Here is a 22,091-nt window from a genome sequence, read left to right on the forward strand (position 1 = left end):
AGAAATTAAATGGCGGGGGAACTGTTAAATTCATGCAACTGACGTCCTGGTATATATACCCTCAAATGTATGTGGGTGAGGGTTCCCCCCTTTTTTCGTCTTCTTTTTTAGTCAGACGCCCTACTCACTAGACCACTGCGGATCCACTAACAACGCACAATAAAAAATTAACTTTGACAAGCAACACTTGACCATGAAAACAATAACGAATACAGTACAATCTTTGGTATTTTATTATCTTTCGCTTTGAAAAGTACATTTTTTCATATTGCTTAACTAGAACAAGTGCACCATTCTTTCCTTCTCAGTTGATCTTTGTTTAGCTACTAAACACTAAATTGTATAGGAGTACTCAGAAAAGTGTAAATATATATATATATATATTCATCTATACAATTTGACTTAGAAAACATACCTTAATTTAGAAGGTGTGTGTACGTGTGGTTCTATCTTACACAAGGCATTCACTCCTGATATTCTGAAGTTACAAAAGTTATCACAGCTAGTTCAATAACCTACACTTCTTTCACAGGTATTATATACACACACAATCGGATATCTTGAAAGCTAAAACTTATACTTGTAACACTGAAAATTAAAAAGAGGATGATTTGAGTAACTCATAAATAATATTTCTTTGTTAAATGTTAGAAACATCAACTATGCCATATAATACATCTAAACAATGTATGAATAAAGTGTTTTATCAATAGTGATTACATGTATTGCCTGGCCCATTATGTATCTTTCATTGTTTTAACAAAATAATTTGCTGGTTGAATACTGTTTTGTCGTATCTCCACTTTTGTCATACCTCCACTTTTTGTCAGGTTAATGGATCACAATTTCGAAGCAATTTATCTGGCTATCAAGTGGTGTGAATTATCAACATAAAATGTTGATAATTTAACAGTAAGATATTTGCCCAAATCTTCTAGCGTATTCAAAAATCCACATACGACAAACTTCAAACAGCTCTCCTGTAGTGCAGATGGACATACGACAAAATAGTATTCAGCTGGTTAGTATGTGAAAGTAACATGTTTGCAAATTACTATCCCTGGCAAAATCAATGTTGAATTTTACTTTTACAAGTTTTACGGTTGAGCACGAAATGCAGGCAAGGTCCCACTCCACATATTTAACCCCTTAAGGACTAGCAACTAGGAGGTCTAAAAGTTTCAAACACAATCAGGGAACCAGAAGAGAACAATTGATTTGAAAGTGGAACTGCCGCCAGTGAAGGTACCAAACCTACATTTTCCTGCACATTGGTGAAATATTTGTGCTGTGAAAAAGAGCAATGTTTTTTGGAAATTAGTAATTCTCCACCGTTCATGCATGGTGAACTTTGTGAGAAATAACAGATTGTAAAAGGCCTACAATATCTACAAATTTTGCAGTGCATTCAGGTTAATTTATAAGAGATTTATAAGAGATTAACTTCTCCAATGTTCATATATGGTGAACTTTGTGAGGAAGTTTGAACATATTATCAAAGGTTTATATCTACAAATTGACACAATTTGATTTTACCATCCTGTATATCTGTACAATTTGTTTTGATTTTATCCCTTAAGGAACAAAACAAATTCGCTATTCCTTGGGAAGGGTCACATTTTTGTATTCTTATTTTTACTACTTTAATCTAGAATAACATATATTTCAATTATCTCTTCAAAAATTGGTCAAAATATGCAGAAGTATAAGTCCAAAAAAGTACTGATTTTTATCCCGAGTTATCTTGGGCTGTATGCACTTAAATTTATGTTTAATGATTATGTGTGTTTGGTATATGTGCAATTACTCTTAACTTACAGTATTCTATTCTTAGTCACGTTTTACGGATCCACTTAGTAAATGACTTCAAATTTGTTTGCTTGTGAATCTCTAAAAGGTAATACAAGGAGAGAGAATACAAAAGGTTTTTGGTGTCTACCAATTTGTCCCATACAGAAAACCAAGTGTAGCAGTGGCCAGATTACTGATGCTCCATACATTGTAAAACACGTAAATTTGACGACATAATAAGAATATCTGAACAGAAACATTAAACCAATTCATTTTCAATTAGCCCTAGGGTTGAGCAGATACCAATGTATCAGTATCAGAAAGTATCGACTGGCTGTATTTAACGATAACGACCGATACTTTAACAGCATTTGGGGTCTGCAGAAAATGTCACAAGACAATTTGGCAGAGTCCAATTATCCTTAAAGTTATGCAAAATTCGATGTTTCGATTGATTTTGTACCAATATTATGTGAATAAATTATATTTTGTGATTATACAGGGTGGGCCAAAAGTATTACACAGAAAATGAAGTTTCAACTAACTAAATTGCAATATCTGGAAAGAACCATCAATGGAATGTTCATAAAATCAATTTAAGTATAATAATAAAACAAACCATTATTTATTACTTTCATATCATTATTTATCCATTATCCCACCACAAATATACTATATACTACATACCTACTTTTGGTTCACCCTTTATACCAGGTACTTTCATATTCTGATGTAATTTTTTGATATTTCAAAACATTACTATGGTAAACTGATGCTTATCATTGGAGAAAATTAATCATTCACTAATAATAATATTTTGAACAACTTTCAATTTTCAAGCATCAATAACAGTATGGGTGGGAAGTGGTTCAAAGCATCGGCTGAGCCCTAATTAGTACATGATGAGACTAATACAGATGGGACTGTAAGAAGAAAAAAAAACTGTTGTATGAATCTACTCACCAGAACTGCAATAATGAACCTTCAAGTTTCGATGGCATCCCAGTTACTCCAGTAAAGAAAAATAACAGAAAAAAATATCGAATTAGGGTATTACTGCTCACAAACTTAGCAGTGGGCCATTCAACACATGTATTCACTTTGCCATAATCAGACGACCACATTACGAGCCAACTTACTACAGACACACAAGCAGTGGAGGCTATAAACATCTTTTTTCCTGCACACCTGGAAAACTATATAACAGTTTGACACAATACATATATAAAAAAAAAAGACACAAATCATATTAGTTCTAGCAACAATATTTACAAACTGTATTTGCTGATAAATAACTGAAGAACAAAAGGAACAATGTACAATCTGTTAATATTACTCAGTGATGAATGGTGATGTAATATTTATAGTTAGTGCATTTTATGTTCTTTCTTTTTCTCTCTCTCACACGCACTCGTAAACATTTACGCACACACAGATAGGTAGCTCTTATCTGGATTATCTTGCAACTGAATATTTGCAACATGAACCACCAGCCAGCCATAGCTATAAAAAAAAGGTACATTCAGTCCTGAGAAAAAATAGAGTTGTAAGACCCCACAACAATTCAATTCCTGTATACCTTCAGTGTATTTTTAGGCTTAATTATTCACATGTCATAACTTTGGTGTGAAAATGGAACCCCTATTTACTCCAAAGGAAAGCAGAATCAAAATAAAATTTCCGGATCTTCTTAAACTAAAACTTTTACTACACAACAAGCTTGCAAACTGAATGCATATATATATATTTACAAATATTGGATAGCAAATGAAGCAGTTTGGTCCAACATTAGAATGAACTTCTACAGTCTTATGAAAATATCCTATCGTAGAATGTTAGTCTTTGTTCAATTGATACAAGAGTTTTAAACACCTCCACTCTGTTAATGACACATCCAATTATTACATAACAAGTAATGCCTTATTTGTTGCTTGGAACTTTCTACTTCAAAATCCTTCATCTTTTTTTAAATAATATTCTTGGTATAAAATACCTCTATGCTTCCTAAGTGAAAATATTGAGCCCCCTTCCCCCATGAACATGAAATGTTCACAAAATCAATTTAAGTATAATAATAAAACAAACCATTATTTATTACTTTAATATCATTACTTATCCATTACCCCCCCCCCCCTATTCTTCCTACTCACATGCCTAGGCTCAAAAGTGAACCCATGAATATTTTAAATCAAACTCTCTCACTTGATATAATACAGTTGCAATGGAATACTTACATAATAATAACTCATAGTGCAACAGCTCTTGAGGGCCAGGACCCATCGGCGTAACTTGAAGCCTAACTTTGTAGGGGGCAAAATCGAACTTCAGACTTAACTTTGGAGGGGCAGAATCAAACTTGGAACATAACTTTGCAGGGGCACAATCAAACTTGAGACTTAACTTTGGAGGGACAAAATCTGACTTGAGACTTAACTTTGGAGGGGCAGAATCAAACTTGGGACTTAACTTTGCAGGGTCAGAATCAAACTTGGGACTTAACTTTGCAGGGTCAGAATCAAACTTGAGACTTTACTCCGAGGGAGGGGCAAAATCAACTTGGGACTTTGCTTTTAGCAGGGGGAGGCAGAATCGAATTTGAGACTTACCTTTTAGGGGGCAGAATCAAACTTGGGACTTTGGGAGGCAGGATCGACAAGTTTTCAATCTTGTAAAAAGTTCAGAATTATTTTGCTAAATAAGTTACATTTCCGCAATCATAAAAGATACTCTTCAATACTTTTCTACTCAGGACCCAGGAGGTTAATAAATGTATCCTTAATTTGCCCCCTTGGCCCCGCCAAGTTACGCCTATGCCAGGGCCTATTTACTGACTGTCGTCCTCACTCCCACATGCCTCAGCAGAGGTGGGCGATCATCCAATCAGTTACGGGGTGACAAGAGGTCAGTACAACGAACCCACAGTCATTGTCATAGGTTTTTAATGACCGGGTTATTCTACTCATACGTAGCTCCTCACGATGGAGGGTGGTGGCCACTGGTTTCATGCACAGTCCAAAATCTCAGGAAAAGTTGTTATGCTTCCTCCAGAAGACTCGAACCTGCATGCATTCCGTAGCTGGAGCTCAAAGCTTGCACCTTAGACTGCATAACTACGGTGCGCGACTAATATGCAATGTACACACCAAAAAATGAATTACAAAACAGCCAACTCCAATGGTAGCAGACTGTGTACTACTCCATACAAGTTAAGATGTGGTCCTTTCATAAGTTTCTTGAATTCACAATCCATTCTCAACATACTACAGCAAAATTGAATAAGAAAACAAAAATAAATGAATACCAAGTCTCTCTGCAGATGTCCTGCTTCTAAAAAAAAATTAACAAAAAAGGTTAAAATGCTTAAACATACCCAGTTGCAAGAGTTTCCAATATGATGTCACCTACCTACATTCACAAGTCATTATACACTCTCAGTCTCTGTATGTGGAAGATACTATAAACCATAGAAACACAACAAGTAACATCACAATTCACAATTCTACCAGATATGCAAGTGTCAACATGATATCCTAAAGATACTAAACCTTCAGATGAGCATACCAAAATACAATATATATATATTTACAAGGGTGTGTATCCATTAACACACATACAATCCACATTTTTTCTTCGATATATATATGACATATATAAATATACATAACTCTTCTTGTATGAAACTTTCTTAAATAAATGTGCACTGACAATGCAGATATGTTTACAGAAACAATATTTACAATTACAAACAAATCAAAAACGGAAGTTCTACAGCCACTATGAACTATGACAATTCGAAGCCCGTGTTGCTGGATACTGCATATCTCAACTTTTCGCGGAGCGTGCTTTTCTTCTGATAGTTGGGAAGCTTGAGCAGATTAAAGCATGTGGAGGACGTTGGCAGACGGTTTAGTGGGTCCTTTTTCCTTATTGTGAAGAAGCCTCGAATGACACTGCCTGCAAAAAACACATTGTACAGGAAAGAGTACGATACAGCTGTTATACAGTATGTTTCAAAAAAATTTGATATCATTACGGATGTAAATATCTTAGTAACTATATAGTCAAGGTAAAGGAAACTGCAAAGGTGTAATGTTTAACTCAATACGATTTATGCATAAAAAATTTAATAAGAAATTCAAAGGTACGTGGATGTCACAAATGATTGTTCACAAGTGCGCACCATCTGTGACACGGCACATGCCATGTCGGTAGTCCAGTTCCGGTCAAACACGCTGCTGCATGTCTGTGGTAACAGTCTCCAGGGTGGCGGTGATTCTCTGCTGGAGTTTCTCTTGGCTTGTAGGAAGAGGGGTGACATAGAAGAGGCCCTTCACATAGCCCCCAGAGAAGGGGTCAGGTCTGGAGAGTGTTGTGGCCATTTCAAAAGCACATTATCTTCATCACTAGCATGCCTGATCCATTGCACTGGCAGTGTCTCATTGAGATCTACCTGCACAGTGAGCTTCCAGTGAGATGGTGCCCCGACCTGTTGCAGGTCTGAAGCATTTGCAGATAATCATCACCGGTAACATTTCCCGCAACTGAAAAATGGGCCATGAAGATGATTCTTGGAGATGGCACAGAAGACAGACACCTTTCGTGAGTCTCTCAGTTGCTCGAGTGTGGCATGGCGATTTTCTTCACCCCAAATGTAAACTTTATGCTTGTTGACTTTGCCATTCGTGTGGGATGTGGCCTGATCACTAATAACAAGACATGTATCCAATTTGTCTTCATGCCACATTACATATAGACTTTTGAGGTGTTTCTACACATACTGTTAAATTTTCAGATCATTTGCACGAGAATTGGTAACGTTATAAGATTACAAAATTAAATCAAATTTTTTGAAACACCCGGTATGTGTGGAGAGATGAAACAAGAATTTTTACTAAGTAACATGTATTTACACTTTTGCTGTAAGGAGGACACTGCATTTTTGCTAAACACCACACTTAAGAGACCCACTAAACACAAGTTTAAAAAATGAAAAGGAAAACTGAACAGAAATTGACTGTTGGATCAGGGGGTGAGCTTTTGTGTAATACCTGCCACGTATTGACAAATGATAAACAAAGAATTCCTTAAGAAAAATCATGACAATCATAGCATAAATAATATATAAGTGGTTCGGGAGTAAAATTTGATAACCCCCAAAAGAATGAAACTGAGAAAAATACAGATGGAAGTTCGTCTATTGCATTGTGGCTTACTCAGATCTTCCCGTGTGTATCTGGCTACTGAAGGAACTTCATTCACTATTGTACAGCAATTTTAGACTGTTCAGCAACCAATTCCAAAGTTAACTCAATTTTGAATGGAGTGTAAGTTATCAAGTTTTACAACTGAGCTGCTCATATAATTGTAGTAAAAATTAGAAATATATGTATTAATCCCAAAAATTGCAACAAGAACGTGGTGAATGCCAACAGTCACTGTAGTAGATTTCAAGTTGGAAATAGTTCAAAACAGGATCCTAGAGCTTTTAATATGCAATTTCTACTGTAACTGCCAGTAATTTTTATCAGTTTATTCGCAACAAATTTAAAATTTCTTGCCTGCCCTTTTCTTCTTCGTTCACGATCTTATTTTTAGTTCACTTCCACAAAAATATTGATTTTTTTGAAAAACACGATAAATTTCCCTGACTTTCCTGTCATTTCCAGGGTGGTAAACACCCTGCAAGCAACATGGACTCCTTTACTCTATTGACGAACATCACCACGCATGTGCAAATAATAGACTGAGGCCACACGATGTACAGCCCAGTCCGAGCAACATGTGCAGCTTGTTCGGTTCGAAAGCTTTAATTGATTACTGTGGGTTCCCTTGAAAGCGACACGTGACACTTCAGTCTGAAAGCTCCCTAAAGTTCTTACGATAAGTTCTTGATTGCACATACCTATTGTGTCTCCAGTGTCCTCATCGTCGCCCACTTCAACGCATCTTATGGAGAATGGAGGTTCCAGATGTGCAAACCCCAGGAGAGGTGGCTTGGAGCAGCTTGTCACGAACTGTTTTGTAGGGGGCAACGGCAAAATTAAACAGCTATGACTAACCGAGTAATACAGGGTGTTCAAAACAAACGCAACCTTATGGGGAAACGTTTGTAATCGTCTTCTTCTTTCCAGGTGGAGAAGAAAAATGAGTAGCCGTAGGGTGCATACTGCAGCAGCTTGTATTCAATGTCATGCAGTACATCTGATCTGGCAGTTAATGCTCACACACAGCAGGTCTTCGAAGATAAGCATTGAACAGTTACTCCGGACAGATCCTCCCTCATGTGGCCACGAGACAAGAAATGTCAAAGTGTCAAATGTCACCTTTGAGTGAAGGTGTTAACAGGAAAAATTAATCGACATGCAAGCTGCATATGCGATGCCTTGCAAGACAGTCTACACTTGCAGTCATTTTACATATCCTTGATGAATACATAAATGTATGGAATTGAAGCTGTTTCCCCACATGGTAATGCAAGTTTATGAACACCCTGTACAACACAGTAACATATAAGTGCCATATTCTCAATACACTATATATGGATATTGAAACAATTGCTTCTGAATTTGTTATTTAGCACCACTTTTCTGCCACTTCTGGCTAATGTGATGATGGAGATGAGTGATGATTAGAAGAAACTCACAAATAACTCCCATGCCCAGGTTGGGACTCGAACCACGAAAATGGCAAAAATTGACCACTTATTGAGTTCAGCCACCAATCTGACCTATTGAAAAAGTATTGAATGAGTTTGAAATCATCAGTATTAGCTAAACCAAGAGAGTCCACAACTTAAAATTGCATGGCAAAATAGATCCCTTAAAAAAAAAAACAGATTATTATTACTACTACTCTCCTAAGACAAAAATCCCTAACTCAATTGTACAACATTTTGAGAAAATGAGTGAAATAAATTTTGCCCTTGGCAGTATCTTTAATTAAAATTTAAGAAGACACATCCTTACAATACGCCGGTCCCCGTGGCAAAGTGGTTAGCACATCGCACTACGACACCAAGGGTCCTGGGTTCGAATCCCGGCCTGGGCGTGGATGTTTGTGAGTGTCCATTCATCAATTTCATCACATCATCACTCATCCCCATCTTCGCAAATTAGTAGAAAAAGTGAAGTAAAATAATCTAAATCAATCAATCAATCAATATCCTTACAATACAAGATATGTCATAGGACTACCGAGAACACTTGGAGAAAGCCTTTGATAGAGTGAACTGTACCAGGCTCTCAGGGATCCTGAAGAATATTACTGTAGATTGGAAGGAACGGAGGCTTATCTTCAACCTATACATGAAAGAACGTGTAAAAGTGAAAATAGGAGAAGAAATGAGCCAGGGAAATGAAATTGGAAGAGGGGGTTCGACAAGGCTGCTGCCTTTCCCCTATATTATTCAACATCTATTTAGAAGAAATAGTCAGAAACTGCTTCCATAACAAGGGAGGGGTAACAGTATGAGGAAGGAAAATATCTTGTATAAGATTTGAGGATGACATGACCCTGTTAGCAGAAAATGAAAGAACCATAAATGTAGGCTTACCATTCATCCGGGATTAGCCCGGACAGTCCTGGTTTTTTAGTGCTGTCCGGGGTTATGTCCTGGATTGCAAAATGTCCGGGATTATGAGAATCTGAACATGAAAATACCTACCAGTACTGAATATTCACTACAAGAATTTATGACCGGCAAGGATCAATCAATTATAAGGATCGATTATACCTTCTCTATCTTCGAGATATCGACTTCCGAGCGGTTCCGTTTCTGTACTTCTGTGAGCATCTTGGTGGTCTTGCAAGCGTGTGAAATAACTCGTCTGCACGTGTTGGGCTTTGCATTTGGCAAAGGGCAAAAGAAAGTGTGTATTTAACATTAACCTGCAGCAGCAATACAAATTCTTGAAACTGTGTAACGACAGTGACAGTGAACGTGTGCAATGTACACTCTGTACTGGAGTATTTTCTCTTGCACATAAAGGAAGAGGTGATATTGAAGACCACGTGAAAACCGTTATACATAGGAGTGCTATTAATGCTACTGCTTATTAGCTACTGTTAATATTCTTTCTTGTACAATTTATAGTTTTATGTTCCAATAAAGTGTTATGGCATTTACGTAATTTCAATTTATTTTTGTAAAAAAAACTGAAATTCAGCAGTAACGAGTTGATCGCGAATATGTCCTGGGTTGGACCCAAGAAAATATGGTAAGCCTACATAAATGCCATCCTAGCAGAAATGAATACCCACTGTGAACAGTGTGGGATGAAAATGAATGTGAATAAGACGAAAGCAATGGTGATCGGAAGAAAGCAGAGGAAGGCAAATGTGAGTATCAGAGGAAAGGGAATCGATCAGGTAGATCGCTTTAAATGTCTTGGATGCATCACAAGCAATAATATGAACTGCAGCCAAGAAATAAAAGTAAGGATAGCGACGACGAAGGAAGCCTTCAATAGAAAGAAAAATATTTTCTGTGGATCTATGAACAATGAACTGAGGTAAAGACTAATGAAATGCTTTGTTGGTGCGGAAATATGGACACTAAGAAAAAGTGACTTGAATCTCTGGAAATGTGGTTATGGACACGAATGGAACGGGAGAAATCAACAGAAACACTGAGAAATGAAACAGTGCTAGACAGAGTTGGGGAAAAGAGATCAATGCTGGACATAATCATGAAGAGAAAAAGAAATTGGTTGGGCTACTGGATGAGAAGAATCTGTATCCTAAGGGATGCTATTGAAGGAATGGTCGAGGGAAAGAAGATCCAGGGAAGAAGATGATTCCAAATGATTGAAGACGTCAAAATAAATGAGTCCTACGCTGCAAAAAACGAAGAGCTGAGGATCGAACAGCATAGAGGTTGCAAGAAAAGGCCTGTCCCTGGGCAGTAAACAATGAATGAATGAATGAATCCTTATGATCATTTTATGTCTTCCTGTAATTTATTTAAAAGGTGCAGACAAGGGTGAAATGTATTTTGTTCATTTTCTTGAAATTTTCTGAAATGGAGTCAGGGAATTTTGGCTTAAGAGAGCAGATTAGTAATGTACTAATCCAATTTTTAAATTCTTGTGGAGAACCTGAACAGAATTTTGCAACACTCTTAAGCACTTGGTGCAAAGTTCTAATAGAAAGCAGCACACAATCAATTTGCAGCCTCACAATGATACATTGAACTCCCCATTAAGCATACATATATCTGGACCACTACGGAAGACCATGCCAAAAAAAAAGAGAAGGAAACCACAGCTCAACCAAGATGATAAAAACCCTGGCAAACTCAGGAACTAAAGTGGACAGTCATTTGTTTTCCCCTGTCCCTTCCCCTTCACTTGTGCCCACATGTTGCCATATGAATAACTACCCCCCCCCCCCTTGATTGAATGACATAAATTGCAACAATGTTGAACATTACGTCCCTGCTTTTGTTATGTACGGTTCTCCCCTTCATGATGATACAAACAATTAGCACCGAATGTTGCACATTTTGGTAATGCAAGGGCAGGATTATATGGTAAACAGCTGATTGCATCGCCCACACTCCCTTCTCTCACTTGAAAATTTGACAACAGCTGTACATATGTAGAAAGCTATAACTTATTTAAAGCTCAGTGAATATGAATTTTGTTCATATATTTCTAAGGGCGAAGTCGGTCACAGTATCTTTAGAAAAATTATCAGCAAAAAATCTGATAAATTGCATTATCATTATTCACACAAATCACTATAGCAGATTAGTGAATCACTATAGCTGATTAATCAGTCTCGTTCCTACTAAAATATAGTGATTACTGTGTAAATAAGTTAGACAATTTCAACATGATAACTTGTAAGATTTTGGTGAAAGAGTACACTACAATAAATAAAATGAAATAAAGATATACCTGTAGTGATGAATAATCATGGTGGTGAGGATGGGAGGCATTACTAATATGATGATGCTAACCAGAGAATCAACATGATTACATGCATAATGACTAAACTAAAGTGATCGTCAGGATAAAACAGCATTAGCTACCTTAAGAAACAGTCTCCTTTCTTCTTCAGTGAAGTCCCTCTCAAGGATGTCCCACAGCCAGCTGATCACTCTGTGTGAATCGTGGAAGCCTCCGTAGTACTGTGTGTGGCGCCTGAGATCTCTGAGATCCAAAGGCACGTTGTCGCCTGATATCAGCCTCTGGAGCTGAAAGTGCACAGGAAAAGAAGCAAATGCATTGAGTCCATGTAAGCAGGTAACCCAGAATACAAAATTTTGCTACATATCAATCACCAGATTAATGGATTGTATGGATAACAATTAAGTTTCTACTTGTTTCTCAGCTATCTTGAGCATTCCTTACAAAAAATGACAATTGTATTATCATTATTCACACGAATCACTATAGCAGATGTAATGTCAAAAATAAAAGAGCAAGTTCTCAGAAAATTAACAGCTGTTTATGAATGCACCCATACTCTCGTGAACATGTGTGTGTATACAGTGTCATGATCTCTAATGGCATACTGGCAATGATGTTGCCTTGTAATCAAGGGGTCCCAGTTTAAATACTCCGTGCAGGCACATAGTAGTTCAAATCCTGCTTTAAACTGTAGGTGCAGTCCTAGTTAGCACCTGTGCATAAAGTGGACTTCAAACAAACTTTGACAGACAACTTTGCCAGGTCATACAAGTGTTTACATATGTATAAGTTACTAAGTTGGAAACTATGCTAGTGGTGACTTAATTCATATGAAAACATGGTTATTTCTTGAACACCTACTTCGCTACCATCAGAGTGCATGCCCATTAGCATCTATTCATATTTATTTAGTAGATTGTCTATTCAAGATAGAAAACTAAGTTATGAGCTCACTTCTGATTATATAGCATAGCTTCTGCTTTATGAGAATATTAACCCTTAAATGACAAGCCAGGACACCACCTGTCCCAATAGGGTATTTGCATGACTTTGAGAATATAATGTGGCTCAAATAATGTTCAAGAGAATCATCATATTTCTATTGATGAACAAGCTATATGTCATAATATGAAGTGAGGAAAACTACTGAATTTTAAACTCACAATTTTGCACTGAAATCAGCATGGGATTTCAGGGGACAAGCAACATTTGATAGGCGACAAATGATATGTCAAGTGAAAACAAACCTTTTGAATAACAGCAACACAACAAGCTGCATATGTCGCTTGTCGGTTGCATGTTGCTCAGACCGGGCCATCTACTCAATGATGTGCACCATGTTGCCTTGGTCTGTTATTCACACATGACTCACACAGTGAATGTTTGCTTATAGACTAAAGATGCTCAGTTCCCTTGTCACTTCAGTGTGAACCATCCCTGTCATGTGTCGCTTGTCACATAACACTTGTCATGTCGCATCAGCCTGAAAACTACCTTAGGTAATAACTACTTGCATTTTCATGATTGATACTCCACAAATATTCCAAATTACTGACACACGTGTATTTATGTATCACCATGTAAAGATTTTAGTAGTTTGTTCCACCGCACATGTACTTATCAACTTTTTTCTTTTCTCCCATGCCAGATAAGTTTTCACTATCATGTAACTCACCTCTGGGGTAGAAAACAATGATAGCCATTCGGGGTTGATAATGGATCGGAATCCCCTGATAAATGCAGCCGTTTGGTCCTTAATCTGTGTATGCATTCGAAAATGGGCCATTAGATGGATGTAGTTGATCCTATAAAACAGAGGAATAATACATAATAAAAAAAATTAAAAAAACATCGCCATATTTTAAATTGATCTGCAAAAGATAAAAGGTGCCACGTCATGACCTCAAAATGATAGCATACAATAAAAAACAACAACAAAAATATATGATTAGAATCACAAGCAGTATTTGTGATAGCAGAAATAGTGACGGAGATAAATAAGAACTGAACATACAGCCAGAATACCTTTGATGTTCAACAACTTAGTGTAAATGAAATAATGTTGGCAACATTATAGTTACCAAATTCTTCTGGTAAATTTAGTGTATGTTATGGAGCTTTAGAATGCAATTAACAAAATGTATAAATTTGGTTAACATGATTTTGCCTTGATTGGACATGTGACTGTTATTTGAGAAAATTACAGGAGAGAAATGGTATTTGCATTGTGACGGTCCTGTGGATCCTCACAATATAATTAATTATATGTTTATTGAAATTATTAATTTCATATTATAAAAATCACTTTATATTAACGTTTAAAATATGTATAATTATTACTTTGTACAACGTTAATTATGTTTTATGTTATTTATTGCACTATATGCTGTATAAACCAGATATTTGGAATTCTAACATTACTATAGCAACGAGAATCAATAGTCATTATGTGGTAATGTTTGATTTTTTTTTTTATTTGATTTAGTTTATTTTACTTCGCGTTTTGTGCCTCTTGGCTAATTTGCGAAGATGGGGATGAGTGATGAAATGATAAAATTGATGAATGGACATTCACAAACAACCAAGCCCGACCGGGATTCGAACCCGGGACCCTTGGCGTCGCAGCGCGATGTTTATGTGGTAATGTGTGTGACAAAAAAAAAAAAATGGAAATATAGGTAATAGTGAACTGCATATTGCTCAGTTATTTCACTAATAGAATAGACCCATAGAACCCATAGAAGTTGTATCTTCACCTTCGCGTTTTAGTTTTAAATATTTATGAACGAAATGTAATCGTGCAAATGATTGAATTGCGAACGTCACAGTATAGAATAAACATGAGAAACTTCACATGGAATATATACTATGTAAGAAAATATTTAGATAAGCACGATTGCAATCCAAGATAGTAAACTGATGATAATAAAAGGCTACGAAGAGAAACAGACGAAGGGGAAAAAGGGAAATACAGGAAAACCTCGTTAATACTATACTGATTAATACAAAGTACACTTTAATCCGAAGATCTTCCCATTCCCCAGCCAATAAGTTATGATTTTTAATGTATTTCGGTACGGATAAATCGAAATATGTATTATTTTTAATACAAATTTGTTTACAAGATCCTTCGGGAAGACTGGTTTCACTTAATTCGAAGTAGACACCTGGGTAAGTCAAGAAAAGAATATCGAATGTGCTGAGAGCTTGGATATTATTTTAACTTAACCTTGACATGTTTCCTTGTCCTAAGAGCAGCTGACAACTGGGATGAAGCAGTCCAAAATGCTCACTGAACTTTAATTCCTTGTCAATCTGCATGGCAGGTCAAGATCTTTCACTGCTGAATGCACCGCCTTGCAAATATTCACCAGTGCCAAACAAGAAATGTGAGATACGATCACAGGAATGTTCCTTAATACAAGACGTGTAGCACCTGAAAGACTCGTCCACCTGTCTAGCTCTGAACTCAAGATACAGCAATTTCCCATGAGCGAGCAACTCTTGGCCTGATAGCCGGCAACTTCCGGTAACCACTCTCATTCAAAACGTGCTCTTAATGCACTGTAGCACTTCATAAAAAGGGGGACACTGTTAATGAAGTGTCATCTAGGTTTACACAAAAGTTTACCTCAATCTAAAATATATCATAACTCCAGTTTATACGTTACCCAACTGTGCTGGTCATAAAATTTGCCAAAAAAGTGATCTGTTGGTTGTGTGACTTCTCCCTCATTTCCTGTCGGCAAACAGGGGGGGGGGGGGGCGTTGCTAATTCTTTCAGCCACGAATATCTTACTCGTGTGGGAACATGGGCTGATTACAGGCGAGGATGGTAGTGGATTCCTCCTCCTTTCCTTTGGTGTCTAAAGTGAAGCAGCCAGTTATGGATACATACTTCAAAACTAACAAAAACCGTAAGATAAAAAAAGTCACCCCCTCTTCTACAACTCATTCTCCGCCACTGGTGTGCACGGCAATGCGATAATTGCAGAATTCAGGTCCCCCCTTTTTATTTGTTTGAATGCAGCTGTCTGCATGGAAAATATTGCCCATATTATTGTCTGTTGCATGGTAAAACGTAAAGCAAGGATCATTTCTTTCATCTTCACACTGCTGATAAAAGTTCGGTCTCTGACACTTGGGTTATCTTTAAAATGCTGAGAATTTTCTCTTCCGCCACCTGTTGCTCGAACTTCCAGCCAGTCTCATTGTGCTTATGCTGCAGCTGGCGCCAGTGTTTCGTCTAGAATCTGCAAAGCCGATAACAGCATGACTCATCCAGCATGAAGGAAAAAGTCCATGTTTTGAATCTCGCAAAGCTGTTTTGATTTGACGATAATTAAATTTGATCTTCAGAAAGAAAAAATAGAGTTAAAACGACATTCTGTTTTGCGCCAAGCAAAACTGTAACTTTTATTTTGGACTTGACACCAAGTATAAACATCTTCAATACTCGGAGCAGTGCTAGAAGGAAATGCACACAACGTTCTATACAATATAATCGCTGCTTTTTTCGAGTTCTATAAAAAATAAACCATACAATGCTCAATGTAGGAATGGACAGAGACCGATAAAAAAAAAGAAGTTATTCAAGAGGTAACAAGAATACTTCTAAATCCAACACTAAATCGTCGATTAACGTGTGAGTAAATAAAAATCCCCCATTTTGATATCTGAAACTGCGCAAGTTTCATAAAGCTTATTTTGAGTTCATTTTATGCTGATGGACTAATAGGGACTAAATATATAAGTTAAAGTGGAATCCAAACCAGAGTTATTATTGAGTGTGGTGCTGTTTAATGTGTCCTTCGATCCACATTCAATGCAAACAGATTGCAAGTTGCACGTTTTCTTTTTCAGGACAGATTACAATGCAAGTCGACGAAGTGTTTGGACTGCTCCCTAGCAAGGGAGAGGGGGATAAATATGAAGATGACTGAAGCAAAGAAAACGTGACTTATTTTTTACAATGTATTTTAGACAGCCGAACCAGAACAAAAATTACAGCCCCGCTTTTTTTTCATCTGGTGCTGAGAAAGGTTGTGTTGTCTCTCCTAATAGATCTTATCTTACCAGTTAATCCTGTAATGGACAATGCTTTAGTAGTAAACTCATATAAAATCAAACTATAAAAACCAACGTTCATTCTGTCCGATTATCTCCAGCTTTTGCTAGTGCCAGTGTGACTGCTCTCAAGATTCTTCAAGTTTCGCTTGCAATAAACAAGATATTGTTTCCCATTCCGTAGGTCTCCATGCAAACGGGTTTCTCACAGGAACGTAGCTAGGTTGATCAGTTTCGGGGGGCCCAAACGTAAGATTTTTTTTCTATCAAACTATTATAAATTAACAAACGATTTATACACCATATAGGCCTATACTGTATACATACATTATATATATACACACACTAGTGTCCAAAATTAAAGCAACAAACAGAAATCCTTGCCTCGAGTGATTTTTTTATATATATATTTGCCAAGTTTAACCTGTTGCTATGGTGATTTTTTTGTTGATAAATCCTGGCACATTAAGGTTAGTTTATTTTCTATCTTAAACCAGTTGTCTATGACATCATAAATATTACTAATCACCTGATCGTATTATGTGGTCAAATGGACACAAGGGAAAGAATTTCCGTTTGTTGCTTTAATTTTGGACATTAGTATATACTGTATATATATAGTCTTGGAAAGGAGCAAGGACCTCCTTGGTGGCGCATGGTAGCATCGTCGCCTTCTAATCAAGGGGTTCCGGGTTCAATACCCGGTGGATTCTCATAGTGGTTCGGATCCTACTTTACACGTTAGGACCAGTCCCCATTAGCCTTACTGTGTACAAAGTGGACTTACAACACCAACTCAATCAATGAATAAATTGGAAAGGAACAGCATTTTCTTTTGTAGCCCCCAACAGTCTACGGATATAGACTGGTCAAATCCACAGCCATTATTCGGGAAACTAAATGCAGAATGAACTCATTAACTTAATGGCTGATACACCAAGAACAATGTTATTAGTCTTTAGATTTGTAAATTAGCTCGAGACGGGCCCGAGTCTTCTATGGCATCTGATTGTTCACTTGGAGAATGATGATGATAAGAAATTGTATGCACACGTCTAATTTCTTAAAATTAATCTTATTTGTGTGTGGAAAACTGAATATATGATGTCACTGGATAAAACAAAGTTCCCACACGCTCAAATGATTTCACCCTCATCTTTGATTTGGCAGGTCCTACAAGGGGTACAGGGTTCGATTTCTGATGGCGGCACATAGTGGTTCGGATCCCACTTTAAACTGTAGGTCCAGTCCCGATTAGCTTTACTGTGAATAAAGTGGACTTAAAACACCAGTTCAATTAATCAATCAATCGAAAGGTTCAAGGTTCGATCCCTGGTTGTCAGGCCGGTAGCCAGAATTTGATTTCAGAAGGGGCTTATCCCTTATCGGCAGCCACCATCTAAAGGCGAAAAGGTTGGGGGGAGGGGTAAATGCGCTGAAGGTGAATTTCTTGGTATATTGCAACTTACCATATATCCTGTTAATGAAGTAAATTTAATTACTACTACACATTATTTAAATCAGACATTTGTAGGATTTCGAGAAAGGACTGCAGACCCCGAGCCCCTTCCCTGGGTACGTGGCTGCTTGTATTAGTTCCAAAATTTCTGTGCTGTTCCAACATCGTGAGGACAATTTGGAAAATACGTGAAAGCGACATGGAAGCAAATTCTACTCTTGAAAGTGTGGGACTCGATGTGATGACCACGTGCAACTGAATGAAATAACTCTTCGCAGGCATTGTCCCTCAATATTAATTTTACTTACTAATTGTAAGCTTTTCTGGGCCTCCTCGATGACGCAGGGGTAGCATCGCCGCCTTGTAATCAATGGGTCCCAGGTTCGATACCTGGTGGAGGCACATAGTGGCTCGGATCCCCGATTAGCCTTACTGTGCATACAGTGGACTTAAAACACAAACTCGACAATTGGAAGGTTTAACCTTTTGAGTCCCAAGGTCATTTTCAAATATAAGCCTCTCAGTCCCGAGCCGATTTTGAGCAAAATGCAGAGTTTCAATTAAATGAGTGTAGATTGGAGACTAATTGCCCTAGAGAGATGAGTGATATACCGTTGTACGCGGAATTAACCAGAGATTCAGACTATATGAAATTTATGCAAATTCGGCATGTATGTGGCGGAGAGGAGGGGGCTAAATCTCAAAATTCCAAAATTTCGGAAAAAAAAATTTCCCCCACCCTCCCCTCAAGAAAAAAGTACATGACAGTGTCGACATGCACATGGAAATGATTGCTGACATGTAAGAAACACAAAAATATTTGCATTATTATCATATGACCAATGTAACTTGAGTTGTACCCCCAAAAGGAATGGTCGGCACGCCACTGATTCAAGCTTCAAAATGCAGCGGTACCTTGAAATGACTTTAGCTGAGAGACTATTTGCCCTGGTGATATGAATGATATACCGTTGTACGCAGAATGAATCACAGATTCAGACGATATATAATTTATGCACATTCGGCGTATATATGGAGGGGAAAAGGGGGGAAATCCCCTGAAAATACTTTTTTTTTAAAAAAAAAATGGGGTTTCTCCCCCACACCTTCCCCGAAAAAAAGGATATGAAAAGTTCAAAATGCACATAGAAATTATTGCTGGCATGTAAGAAACAGAAAAATATTTTCATTTTTGTCATATGACCAATATTACGCGAGTTGTACCCCTGAAACGAAAGGCTTGTACGCCACTGTCTCAAGCTTCGGAATTGAGCGAACTGCAGAGTTACATTGAAATGACTATAGCTCAGAAGCTAAATGCCCTAGAGATATGAAAGATATACCGTTGTATGCAGAATGAATCACAGATTCAGACGATATATAATTTATGCAAATGTGGCATATATATGGAGGGCGAAGGGAGAAAACCGCCAAAAATTATTTTAAAAAATTGTCACTACACCCAAAAAATGTCCTCGCACTTGGGTACAAAACGACACCTATGCACAACATTCACGGACAAAAAGCTAGAACGCAGTGAAAAATGAGTGACCGATTCTTGCAGCTGCTTGAAATTCTATTTTTAGACAATGCAAGGTAACCCCTGTTGCAACTTGTGGACACTTGTGCTAAAAAAAAACAAAGGTTTCCTTCAGCGCGCTTCGAAATTTCATTCTCACAATGCAGATTCAACAACCAGTCTTCCCCCTCCCCCTGCTTGCGCCCTCACGGAGAACTTTCATTTTGACATCGGATACTGATAAACAAGCTTCCTTCGAATGCAGTTAACAGGAGGGAGTGAAAAGAATTGCTTTAGAACAACAAAGCCGGTCTTCCTTTGTCGGCAAAAAATTGACCTTGAAAAGAGAGGCAAAAGAGAAGTCCCTTTTCCTGCCTTTTCCCCTCCATTTCATGAAGACAAAAAAAAAATGCAAAAAACATTTCTGTTAAATACATGTGTTAGGAACAATGTTAAAAAAATCGAAATTCTAGCCAAAAATAGAAAAGTTATAACATAAAAACTATGACCTTGACACAGCGTCTCGATCGAGACGCTTGGCTACCGTGAGGGTTACATTTGGGTATCTCGATCGAGACGCTTGGGATCCTAAAGGTTAAGAAGAACTAAACATGGCTTTTTATGCAACGTACAACTTTGCTTCTTTTTACCCTAATTTTACAGTTTTTCTTCCTAAGAATTCCTCTACATAACACGCTACGAAACCAGAGGTCTAAGGTTCTGACTTTGGACAGGTATGGTTGTATCATATCTGTCCCATCGCCATTCCTTCGGCTCATCATTCATCCTCATCGTCGCATTTAACCCAAGAGATAGAAAAGCAGCGTAATATAGAAATATATAAATGATTGATTTGGTTTATTTTACTTCGCTTTGGTTTATTTTACTTCGCTTTTCTAACACTTTTTGGCTAATCGTGAAGATGAAGATGACAATGAGTGATGTGAAATTGATGAGAGGACCATCATAAAGAACACACACGACCAGTCCGGGATTCAAACCTAGGACCCCTGGCATTTTAGTGCACCTTGTTAACCACTGCACAACAAATAGAAACAGAAAATGCTTGATAAGTAATTTGCTTCTCCGTAACTCATGATTATATTATATAAGTACAAGGAAACAAAAAAAGTTCTTGCCGTTTTTGACGTCCCATTAATCATGTGCTCACAGAGAGGAAACGAAATGACGCACGTGCCTGCCAAGCGATCGGGAGTTAGTCTGACCATCGACTGTCAGTAATACAGGCACGTTGTGCACACACAGCAGACATAGCTCGTCCAGTGTTGAAGAGAAATGAAGGTATCAAAGCAGCTTGTTCGCGTATGTTTGTTGTATGACTTTAAAGTGGGCCTGTCAGCTACCGCATCAAGTTGCCGCATTTGCCAGGCATTTGGGGAGAATGCCGTGAATGAACGCACTGCCGGGCATTGGTTCCAGAAATTCCGTTCGGGAGATGTGAGCCTTTCGGATGAACCCCGCAGCGGACGACCACATGTGTTGGATGGCGAGGCCCTAAAAGCAGCCATCGTAGAGGACAGTGGTCTAATGTGTGATGAACTTGCAGAAAGGTCCCATGTTTCCACTGAAACAGTCAGACTGCACCTGCATGGGATAGGGAAGTCATACAAGTTAAGCAAGTGGGTACCCCACACATTGTCGGCAGCCAACAAGGAACAGCCTGTTTGTCCTTGCTCACTCGGCACCTGAACACACCCATATTTGAAGGCTTGCTCACTGGTGACGAAAAGTGGGTCGGTCCTCTATGACACTCACAAGCGTACCAGACATTGGTTGTCTCTACGTGACCCTGTTCCTCACACCTCATGACCACCTCTGCACCCACGAAAGGTTATGCTCTCTGTATGGTGGAATTGTCGGCAAGTGGTGCATTACGAGCTCCTTCCACCTGGTCAGACCATCACTGCTGACCTCTACTCTCAGCAGTTGCAAAGGGTGCACTGTGTATTGTGGCAGAAGGAGCCGGCATTGGTGAATCGCAAGGGTGTGCTGTTCCTGCACGACAATGTCAAGCCACATGTGACAAAGAGGACCCGGGAGACCCTTCAGCAACTTGGCTAGGAGACACTGTGCCATCCACCATATTCACCGGACCTTGCACCAACAGATTACCACCTGTTTCATTCCCTTGACAACCACCTCCGTGGTAGATCCTTTGCAAATGAGGGAGATCTGCGGAACGCACTCACGGACTTCTTTGCATCCAAGGCCGCCGAGTTTTATCACCAGGGTATTGTGCAGCTGCAGGAACGTTGGCAAACGGTGTTGGATGCTGATGGAGATTACTTCGAAACCTAATGGTACGTACCGTCCACTGTAT

General features: G+C 38.2%; 1 protein-coding gene across 1 annotated transcript in view; it reads right to left on the bottom strand.

Moving 5' to 3' along the window:
- Window positions 1-223: 223 nt before the first annotated feature.
- Window positions 224-22,091, bottom strand: part of LOC145992121 (ubiquitin-protein ligase E3B) — a 70,070-nt gene continuing 48,202 nt past the window's right edge. Inside the window, exons 15-18 of the mRNA XM_083128370.1 lie at window positions 13,381-13,510; window positions 11,825-11,989; window positions 7,694-7,805; window positions 224-5,745 (exon numbers count right to left, since the gene is read on the bottom strand). Of these exons, the coding sequence (XP_082984496.1) occupies window positions 5,573-5,745; window positions 7,694-7,805; window positions 11,825-11,989; window positions 13,381-13,510 (580 nt within the window). The 3' untranslated portion in view covers window positions 224-5,572. The remainder of the gene's footprint in view (window positions 5,746-7,693; window positions 7,806-11,824; window positions 11,990-13,380; window positions 13,511-22,091) is intronic.

This window comes from Lepisma saccharinum, chromosome 9, assembly GCF_977018435.1.
Source record: "Lepisma saccharinum chromosome 9, izLepSacc3.1, whole genome shotgun sequence".
Classification (NCBI taxonomy): domain Eukaryota; kingdom Metazoa; phylum Arthropoda; class Insecta; order Zygentoma; family Lepismatidae; genus Lepisma; species Lepisma saccharinum.